At 38.2% G+C, this 11,298-nt stretch overlaps 1 protein-coding gene across 2 annotated transcripts; it reads left to right on the forward strand.

Annotated features, from left to right (window-relative positions):
• Positions 1–183: 183 nt before the first annotated feature.
• Positions 184–10,947, forward strand: casp7 (caspase 7, apoptosis-related cysteine peptidase). Of its 2 annotated transcripts, none has more exons than XM_074663284.1 (7): positions 184–335; positions 627–745; positions 3,882–4,033; positions 4,123–4,251; positions 7,174–7,349; positions 7,689–7,827; positions 7,924–10,947. In XM_074663284.1, the coding sequence occupies exons 2-7, from the start codon at positions 627–629 to the stop codon at positions 8,148–8,150; spliced, it is 942 nt and encodes a 313-aa protein (XP_074519385.1). In that variant the 5' UTR covers positions 184–335; the 3' UTR covers positions 8,151–10,947. The 2 variants fall into 2 exon arrangements, with proteins under 2 accessions (XP_074519385.1, XP_074519386.1); XM_074663285.1 differs by having other exon boundaries at positions 184–323.
• The last annotated feature ends 351 nt before the right edge of the window (positions 10,948–11,298 follow it).

Here is an 11,298-nt window from a genome sequence, read left to right on the forward strand (position 1 = left end):
GATATTATTTAACTTATTTTGTTTAGTTTCTACCTGGAAAGACAATGCAAAATGATCAAAGAAGCGTGTAATTGATCTAAAGCCCTAAAAGTCCTGATACATCTTGGTGCAATCTCTGTAGGGGCTTCAAAACTGCTTCAAAATATCAGCAGTCTTACGTCAGTGACGCGTGGCTCTGACGTAGTTACGTAACTTAGAGAAATGACGCTGGGCGTACTTTCAGTTTCTTAAGTTTTGAAGGAGCTCAGAGTTTGCGTCAACTTTAGAGGAAAAAACACAACCAAACGCCAGCTTTTCTTTCTTCAGTACCTGAGCTAACAAAGGTGACTAGCAGAGTAAGTTTACGTGCTGTTTTATCTGTTTCTTAGTTGTATATTAAAATGTTTTAGCTGACGAATATGTACGTGGCTATGACTATGCTAACCACACATTTAGCAAACCCTCAAAGTTTTACAACATGAAATGCTTAGTGATTAATGCTAAGCTAGCTATGTGTTTGTTTATTGGTCTTTTAGACTATGTTAACGTCAGCAGTGTTTTGGAGTCAGATTAATGCAACATTATCTTCTGTACAACTTTTACCTACTGTACATTCATATAAACAGTAACCTTTAAATGTACAACAGATGGCTGGAGAACCTGCTGAACTGGATGAACTTAAAGGTGAAAAAGAGGAAGGGAATCTGGGGGCAGACGAGGCAGACGCCAAACCTGACCGCAGAGGAAGATTTTTACTTTTTGGGAGGTAAATTCCTTTGTCATTGTTTTTCAAACAGATCCATTAGAAGAGGAGGGGTTTTGTTGTTTCTTTCTGTCTGGATGAAATAGACTGACTTCACTTTGGTTTTGTTCCAGAGTATGCATCTTTCTTTTGCTTTCATTATGAGCTCATCATGTTGTGTTTGACTATCAAACAACAGTGATACAGGACAGTACAAAGGGCAGTAGTCCTTTCAAAGTTACCATCCAGCTGCGTTCCTCAAATTCCCAAGCTGCAAACTTAAATCTTTAGAGCCAGCTCCTGAATTTTTGTCACTGACTTACTTCTGACTTGTCTGTTTTTTGCTTCAGCCTCTCAGTATTTGCTGTACTGGTCAGTGTCTGGGATTCTTTGTTGTTCATTGGTATTTATTTTTGTTTACTGAGAAAATCCAAAAGAACTTTTTTGCTCCTATGGTTGGATTCCTACTTTATTTGCATATAAAAGTGACATTAGTTCCATTTAAGCTTTTATTAAAATCAGAGGATATGAAGTAATTGTTCTTCAGTAGGAAAAGGGATAAGAAGCAACTCTAAATTACCCCCAGATACGTTGACTCTCAAATTCAGTTTCCTATTCAGCACAGGTGAGTCAAGAATGTTCTCTGCTTCATTTTGTCTTTTAGAAGTGTGACCAAGCTATTTCTGTCAGACATGAGTGTGTATGCTCAGTGTTCCAGTCTGACTCAGAAGAGGGCACTGTGAGCCTTGTGTTAGAGGAACATTAATGGGAAAGTTTCTCAAAGAAACTAGTGTTAACAAACTGTGTACTCTGAGATTTTTAACTCAAACTGCTAAGAAAATAATGGACATTAAAACTAAAGAATAATCATAAATTTAACAAATATGATTAAATCATTAGTCATGACCTCTGTTTAGAAATTTACATAAAGTTTCACCACCAAAACTATAGCGCTAAAGACAGACAAATTACTAATGAGCAATAATAACATAATAACATGTCTATTATTATGTATGAGTAACTTGTCTATGCTGAATGTATGTGCTAGTATGTGAGTTTTTAAAGCCCCAAAGAGAAAGTTGACAATAAGGTCTTTCTGAATCTGATTTATGAATGTCATTGTTAACACGTTGTTAGTTTTTGCATTTAGAAATTGTGTTAGTTTGAATGTATCCCAGGGTTAAATGTGACTAAATTTGGTGTTTTTGGAAGAGATTAATCAGTAAATTGTCACTTATATTTCATAAAGAGAGGAACAGAATATTTTATTACAACTTTATAGAGGGCAGTGTATTTATTGGAGAGCTGTACTCTCACAGCACTGTGATGCACTCAGATGAAGCTAAAGCCAGCTATCCGCTACCCTCGGATTAAACGGTGGGTGTTCAGTGGTGACTAAAAACTGCTCCAGGAGTTATTCTCATAGTTTACAAACCGTGCCACACGGCCCTCAGTGGATGCTGCATCCCAAACAGTTTTGGCACCTTGGTCAGACCCAGACTCTGCATTGATGGTACTGTCTCAAACTTCCCATCCACGTGTCCCCTAATGGCCCTCAGCAGCGAGAGCCAGCACATTAACGGGGTCATTGGGTGTGTGCTTCTTTTTATTTGGACAATATGAGGCTCAACACTTAGCTAGCTAACTGTGAGTAGGATGCTGTCATTACGAATTTTTGCTGAATTATTTCACTTAAAATTCTTATTGCAGTATTAAAAAATGTGATCAGACATTACTCATCTTTTTCATATTGCACAGTTCCACTTGGAATACCTTCTTCATCATGCCTGTTCTTTAGAGTGAGTTGAGGTAAATTTCTTACAGATTCAAAGATGTTTTTTTTTCTCACTCAGAAAAAGAACTTAAAGAGATGAAGAATATATTTGCTTTGTTTTGTAACACTTCTCGATCTTGTAGATGCCTAAAGTTTAGGCCTTTCAGTCCCCTCAATATGTACGTCACTACAGGTGGATTCTGTGCCTGTCAGCATAGGAGCAACTTGTTGCCCTGTCTGACCTCAGCAGGCAGCGGGGCGCTGTGTGAATAGGCCTTTAGAAAGCACTGGTGCAGTGGCAAGGCTGCTGACTCAGGGGGCTCACAGTGCGCCGCCCCCGTCCTCAGCACCCGCTGGCCCAGTCAGGTCTCCATCCAGCACAGAGAGCATGTCAGTATCCTAGCACACAGCTAAAAAATAAGCTGCCAGGTCTGGAGAAACATACTCTTTTGGGGAAAATCAAAGAAACGAGACCAACGCATTTCAGATGCAGAGTGGCGTAGCGCTTAATGACGAACCCAGGTAAGACAGACTGAACGGCTTCATATTCCTCTTCACTGTCCTGTCACTGTACGCTCCTCTTTCTGCCATGCCCAGCCCACAGCAGAACAGAGGTGCAGCTCTTTGCCCACCCTCCACAATTGTTCGGTACAGTTTGCTGGCACGGTTTGGGGGTGGGAGGGGGGCTTAAAAAAGTTCTGGATCACATGTTTATTAGAAAAAGGTAGGGCTGCCTGTGAGTGTTTGTGCAGAAGTCGGTCACTATGCATTGCTGTGTATTGTTCCCATGCTTGAGAAACTTGATGACGAGGCTCTTCTGGAACGAGCCTGGATTTTCGGAGCCCCCCATGGGCCACTGTTGGCTTTGCTATCTGGATGGATCTGTTAAAGAATGGAAATATGACAGGTGTGTGAGAATTGCCACTCGTGAAGATTTCCAGTTGCTCAGACTTCATGGATGTGACTTTGTTTTTTTAATATCCACACTTTGTAAAAATGTCGTAGTTCCGTTTTTTTAACGCATTGCTGGATGACTGCAACCAAATTTGGCTGTGACTTTGATGCCTTATTTGACTATGTACGTACTCTTTGATTTCTGAGTAAGTGGTTCAGAGCGGTTTCAACTTCATTTGTGATTTCTTTCGTTAAAGATTTTTAAATTTGCTTTGTAATTGATGTCACTTTTTGTGTGGAGAAATTTTGTTTTGGAAGACCATTTGGTCAAGGTTTAGCCAGTTGTGACCTGCTGCTGATGTTTCATTGTTCTTTATTCTCGTATCGCGTCTGCTCTTTAATTTTTTCATGTTTATGTATGGTCTCAAACACAGTGTGTCAGTTTCATAATATTTTGAGTTCCTAACCTAGTTTTCTTTGTGAATCCATCAGTAAGAAGAATAAGGATGGCCAGACGCGGGAGCAGGACTACTCTTCTGAAAGCCATTACAGAATTGTTTCACCAACATTCCAGTATAAGATGAGCCACCAGCGTGTGGGCAAGTGTATCATCATCAACAACAAGAACTTCGAGGAAAAGACAGGTGTAGTGAATATTTTATAACCTTTGTATACCCCAGTTGTATTTTTTACAAGTCAAAAAGAGTGTATTCTAAGTCGATTTTCTCTCTAGGGATGAATGTACGTAACGGCACAGACAGAGACGCGGGTGAGCTGTTGAATTGTTTCAAGAGCCTGGGCTTCGATGTCTTCATCTACAATGATCAGTCGTGTGAGAAGATGGAGCGTCTTCTCAGAGAGGGTGAGTACTCCACACCTCCGTCTTTATGGTACTTTTCTTGTTCATTTGTGTTGGGAATAAAACAAGGAACAACAAGCAGGAAACTGACGTTATTTCATCTAACTGTGATACACAGAACTACCAAGAAAAAAACGTATACAAGCAAACTTACTGAGGGAGTTAAAACTCATTCTAACTTAATCGATAAGCTTGAGTATCTCTTGAATTTTGCAAAAAACTCAGCTGAGATTTTAAGAGGTTAAAAGTAATTTTACAGAACCCCCAAGTGGATTTTTTATTCACTCAATTTTACCAAGTTCGTGTTGTTTTATCAAGATCCTAGCTCATTTGTCTTATTATTGTGAGATAAGAACTCTTGTTTCCATGTGACATGGATTTAACTGATGTCATTCATTTATGAGATCTGGTACAATTTAACACAGCTGTGCAACATTTAACTTTTAGACACATCTTTAAGTTTGAAGTTGAGCCCATTGAGTGTAGATAAAACTTTCAGGCTTCATTTGATTACCATCAGGACTTTGGTTTTACTTTGACAGGGAACAACCAAAGGAATGTCCAAGCTGTGCTCACAGACATGATAAGTACAGGCTAATGTACTAGCTTTGTGTCTATGTCTTGTCACACCTTGTCGGGAATTCTACTTCCCATAACTGTCTGCTAACCATACATTATCCCACATATTAACCAGCTGCTAACTTAGGGTAAAAATATAAATAAATCAGGGAAAAGATGAAAGATTATTGTACTGATTTGAAATGATTAATGGTATCAGATTTACAGAAATCAGCCCAATGATTTGTCTAAAACATATTCTTACCCACCTGTTGAGATCGAGTTGACATTAAACTGTCCTCACTCAGCTCTTAGTCTTGTCTTAGCTCTGCTATTGACGCACCCTAAAGAATAACAAGGTTAATGTCACAGCTCTAGACTTTGCTTGTATCGTTACCACTGCTCATGGTTGAACTAATGTTGCACTCACTTCACTAGGATCACTGGACAGGAGCCAATATTTAAAATATTCATGTGGTTTAGTCTGAAGAATTAGCGTGCTAACCAAAACTATCACTTTGAGTTATATTGTTTTCCAATGTGATGCAAACAGAAACTTGACAGTTGTATCACACCTGGTGTCTAAGGTGTCGACAAGCAGAAGCAAAATCTGCCAGAACCAAGCAGCAATCTCCCATCTGAGAAAATTTGTCAATGCGGAAGTGTTAAAATCTGCTGTTTCTCAAGTGTTCGCTTGAGGCTGACTCCAGAAGTACAGGAAGTCACATACACACTAAGCCAAAAAAAGCTGTTTCCAAAGCAGAAATTAACCAATTTACAGCCTGGTTCAAGAAACGTCTCATTTCTGAATCACTAATTCACTATCAGCACACACTGTACGGGAGGTGAATTTTTTTCTAATTCGGCAGTTCATAGGGTATTAAGATCCCGAGCTCACCCAATCAGAGGCACAAGCTTAGGTCATGTGACTGGGGACACCCAATAGCTGTACTCGAAGCCCTTGCCACTTCCAATATGGCCACTATAGCCGATGTGCTTCATTTTCCGTTTCAGAAACAGACGGGTGACGTCAGGCAGACTACGTCCAGTAATCATACAGTCTATGGCCAGAACACTGCTGCATGTTGATAAGACATGTAAGCAGTTTGTGAAAATTTTTAACTGCCATTAATGGACTCTGACCAATAAGAATCAAGCATCTTATAGGCTAGAAGTTTAGTAAGAAAGCCAGGTAACAAGTAGCTTATGTTCTTTGACCAACAAGGCTAGGTTCACACAACTGAAGTTAAATATGATGTCTAATCTTTTTTTTTTTTTGCAAAAAGTATTTCTATTACAACCGACTGACAGTTTTTGTATTTTCACAGTTCATTCATACAAATCTTAAGTATGCATACAAACATACACCAGACAAAAAAAGGACAAACAAAAAACTGTCCAAAAATAAAACAAAATAAAAAAACAAAAATGACTTAGCATCAGCACTTAAGGTTCAGTTTAAAAACTCTCTAAAACAGAAAGAAAAAAGAATGGACTTACTTTTTTAAAATGCAGGATATAGTGCCTGTTTCTTGAATCCACATAGCAGAAACTAATGCACCGATACAGAACGGTCATAGTATATCAGGCAGAATCCAGTGAATGTCAGTACAGAAATAATCCTAATGTCAGAAATGTTTTTGCTTTGCAAGAATCTTTTAATGTCACAGCCAAATCTAATGTCAAATTTTAGAGACATGAATCTTCCTTTAAGTTGCAGAGTGATGTACAGCTTGTGTTTGCATTCAATCAACTTAGTCAGGGCTGAAGTCTGTGTTGTTGTTTTTTAAGGTCTCAGTTAGCCAACAGGTGGAGCCATTGACTACCAAGTTAAAATCAAAATGCATTGAAGTTCCTTCTTTACGTGATAAGACTTAAAGATCTTGATGATACATTATCTTGTCAGTACAGTTTTTCCTTATCATTTCAAGACTGTGCATCTTTACAACTACATGACAGAGCTTTTTACATCTTCAACAGAGATTATCTCCTTCAGATGTACCTTCATTGTTTTGTTGACTTTTTTTTTTAAGGGTACTAAGAGCAAAGTTGATTCATTTGTACATACACGGCACAAGAGTAATGCTCCATCTCATTAATTAGTTATCATAAGGGCAGAGAAAGTGAGAAGAGCCATAAGTTTCGGTTTGCAATATCCTGCCTCAGAGTATTTGGTCCACACTGCAAAAACTGAGATATAAGCAAGTTTTTATGGTTCATTTCTAGTATGAGCCACATTGACTTGAGAAGTCCAGAAAAATGTCTTATTTCAAGATATTTAGACAAAAATCCAAGATATGTTTGTAAGAGGATTAAGTTGTTGGCCCAGCTAAGAGATGAGTGTGTTTTTGTGTGTGTATGGGTCAGCCTCGGAGGAAGACCATAGTGACAGCTCGTGTTTCGCCTGTATCCTGCTAAGCCACGGTGAGGAGGGCATGATCTATGGAACGGACGGCGCCATGCCTATCAAGACCATGACCTCATTGTTCAGGGGGGACATGTGCAAAAGCTTAGTTGGGAAGCCAAAGCTCTTCTTCATCCAGGTACGAAGAACTCAAGACTTTGAATTACAGATGTTTTGTGTGATATTAGAATGTGCTGTGCAAAGAAAATGTTTCACTTTAATTGTGTTCGAATAGCAACCTCTGACCCAGATGGTTGACAAAGAGGCTGAATGACTAAAAAGCATCTTTTCAAAGTGTTTACATAGGCTGAAAAAGGAGGCTGGTGTTTAGATCCCCAAGGAGCTTTTCTAGTTCATAACAAAAAACGTTCTGCTCATCTCAGCTTTCACACACAGAAACTTTTAATTGCTTCACCAGGTCATCGTTGAGACAGCTGCTCAGGATCACAATGAAATGTCATTTCATTTACTCCACCAGGCTTGTCGGGGTTCCGAGTTTGATAATGGTATACAGACAGATTCAGGTCCTCCAAACGACACCCTGGAGACGGATGCCAATCCAAGACACAAGATCCCTGTAGAGGCCGACTTCCTCTTTGCCTACTCCACGGTGCCAGGTAATTCATGTAAATCTTGGTCTTATTTAAGTGTGTGTGCACATTCCAGCTGCTGGAAACAAAGATGTTCACTTCCGTCTCATTTTTTTATGTCAGGATATTACTCCTGGAGGAACCCTGGGCGTGGCTCCTGGTTTGTCCAAGCCCTCTGCAATGTCCTCAATGAGTTTGGCAAGCAGCTGGAGATCATGCAGATCTTGACACGGGTCAACTACATGGTGGCCACCAGCTTCGAGTCCTGGTCCGAGGACCCGCGCTACAGTGAGAAGAAGCAGATTCCCTGTGTGGTCTCCATGCTGACAAAAGAACTTTATTTCAACTGACCGCCAGCCTAAATCACCGTACTGTACGACTCCAAAGACAGACCAGCCGACTGACTGACTGACTGACTGACTGACTGTTTCAGGTACCAACTAAGTGGTCAAAGCATTCAGGGATGAATCAGGCCCAACAGCACACTGCACATTCGGAGCACATATGACACTTTGCATGTGTAGTTGAGCCTGAAAACGAGCACTCTGTGAGAAAAATGATCTACAGTGGCACTCCTCATTCATGTGTTGAAACTTCTTCCTCTTCTTCAGGTTATTCTTCAGAGAACTGACGTCACATTTGATCTTATCTTTTCTTGACAGGCATCGTGAACTATTCATGTTGTTCTTCTACCAGCCCGTAAAATTTGCTGCCAGTTTTTGTGGGTTTGGGGAATCGTATCATAGAATATGTTTGTCCATTTTCCAGCTGTGGCAATAGATTGTAAAAGGAACTAAATAGAGTATAAATTTGGCCCTTGTGCCTCTAGCTTATCAAATTGTTTGAGATTGAATGTGCTAAGAGAAGTTTCTCCACACTAGATAGGAACTCTATAGAAGTCCTAAAGAGCAAGTGAGGAAAATTAAAATGGTAAATCCATTTTTTAAGGCTGATCTTAGTTGATATTTTTTCCTATTAAAAAAAAAAGAAAAATAGTGAAAATAAAAGTATTTCCAATTTGGTCATAATGCAGGGCCTAAATGTTTTTTTTCCTGTTAAAAAAAAAAGTAAAAAATAAATATTATTAGTCTTGTTTGGTAAGAAAAAATGATGTTTTTTGCCTATAAATTCTGCCATAGTTTTTGAAATTTAAACATGTTCTACTTCAGCAAAAAACAGTTTTTTTTACTTCATTTTTTCATGCCAGTTTTAAAATTACAAAAAAAAGTTTCAGAGATATAGACTTTTTTTTTCTCCTCCACTCAGGGCTTCCATAGAACCTGTCTAATGCTTTTAAATAGAGAAGAGAAATCCTGTCGCTTTTACACTTGACAGTAAGTAAAAAACTGGGTGAATGATTCTGAGGCCTGAATATATAAATATTTTAATTTTCATTAATATTGTATTTATATGTGGTTAACAATCAAAGTGAGCCACCCAAAGAGTGATTTGAAAGATTTTAAGCAATATATAAAAGACAAGAGGGAGTTTCCTCGTTTGCACTGTGTATCTGGAAAATGGATATATTGTTTGCACCTTTTTGTCTTTTCATGTCTTCAGTTGTCAAAAGTTCAACTATAAAAAAAAAACACTTTTTCCTCTGAGCATAAGCGAGTGAAGATGCTTTTGCTAAAGGCTCAGTGTCTCAGCCTTCCTAGCAGAGTTTAAGTTGGTGGCATTATGCTGGCATCCTCAGGTTCTTTAATGTCCCATGAAGTGGGTAAATGTAGTGTTAAAGAATGTCATATACATATAGCTAGGAAGGGGTTATCTTTTGCTGTGTTTTCATAGTTTTATGAGATTTGGGGTCAAGTGCATATTTTAAAGCTCAGTCACAGCAGATTATACACAATTTACCAGTTTTCTCACCATCGTGTTGAAAACTTGAATTCCTCACTTTGCAACCCTACATAGGTTAAGGTCATATATTTTTAACATGACTTAACAATGCACTTGTCTTCGAGTAAGGGTCCTATGAATCAGTTCAGATATACCCTTCTCTTAACCTTTAAAGTTAGACATTCCTCTTAAGTATTTTTGCTAAACGAAAGGAAATATTCTGTTGAATATTAGCACGTTAAAACTGTGTACAAAATTTTGGATATATAATTCCGTTAGCCTGGACTTGGGCCCGAAGCACAAATGCCAAACCATTTCACTGTATATTAGTGTTGTAAACTGTCATAACATACACTGTAGCTCAAAGTACCCAGCAGGTTCTTTCTTATTAAAAGTTTAACAAACAAACTTTGATTAAAAAAAAGACGTTATCCTTCATACAGTATTCATTGGTTTGTAATTTACCTGGTAAAAATCTTATTTGTAATAATCCAGTTAAATTAGTTAGAGATGTAATCTGTAACATCAAATATATACTTTTGAAAGACATTTGCTGATGGTATTTAGAACTTGCAAAATCTTTTGTTTTCACACTTGTTTGTTACGTCTCTAAAGTCTGTCAATCAGAGGCAGCTATTACTGGTGGTAACAAGTCTGAACATACACAATCCACATGTCTGCAACACACACTGTCATTGTTTTCTGCACTGTTTTAACAATTTCCACATGATTGCATGTTTCAGAGACTTTGGGGAAGAGTTAAGCAATAGCTTTGATTTGTCATCACTTTTAATATTAGTTTTTTTTTTTTACTTTCTACTCTTTGTATTTTGTTAATTTTTTATTTTATTTTGATTACACTTATAAATGGTTTTTATAGTTGCAACAAGTGTCATCAGTACTGGCCTAAGTTGGAGGCATGTACCATTCTACACCAAGAACACTTGTCCAATACAGCAGCAAGTCTTGGATCCTCTCAACACATGGATCTCTGATCAGTGATGTGGTGCCCAATGGACTGTTTGCTCCACTTGTTTTGGAATGGAAATGGTGGGAAAAATGTAATTTTAAGGGTAAATTTTTAATGCTTTCCGGTGTTAAATGCTGTTGTCCTCAGGAATATATATGAAAAGATTTTGGAAAAATGAATGAATGAATTACATTGAAAGTATAATCTGGCCCGTTGTTTTTTTATTTGGGGCAATACATTTTTAAAAACTTAAAAACAGAGGAATGCTTATATAAACACTGTTGTATTTAAGATAAAGAAGTTATTGCGTAAAAAGTTGTGTGTCTTTAATAAAATCATACCCATCCATATTTTGGCACTTTTTGTGTACTTGTTTAAGTTTTGCCATATGCAGCTTGTGAAAACAGATCAGTTTGTCTTTTAGCAAATCATTCCAGATTAAATCAGTACTGAAGCCTTTTTTAGCACCACTATAAACCTTGGCATTTGTGGAGTGACAAGGTTTTTTGGATCTTGATGTTCTGCTTGAGATGATGACAAAGAGACGTTTCCTTTTAGAGGGGGGAGTCTACCGATATGTGCTGTGCAATTAAACATTACTGGATTGGCTCCTTTGCTCACCTAACCAGCACGGCAACATACTGTTTGTCTAGATGAGAAACTCAGAATATGTTGCCCTAGATAAAGTG

This window comes from Halichoeres trimaculatus, unplaced genomic scaffold, assembly GCF_033239565.1.
Source record: "Halichoeres trimaculatus isolate MK-OKI-2021-1 unplaced genomic scaffold, fHalTri1.1 fHalTri1_scaffold_23, whole genome shotgun sequence".
Classification (NCBI taxonomy): domain Eukaryota; kingdom Metazoa; phylum Chordata; class Actinopteri; order Labriformes; family Labridae; genus Halichoeres; species Halichoeres trimaculatus.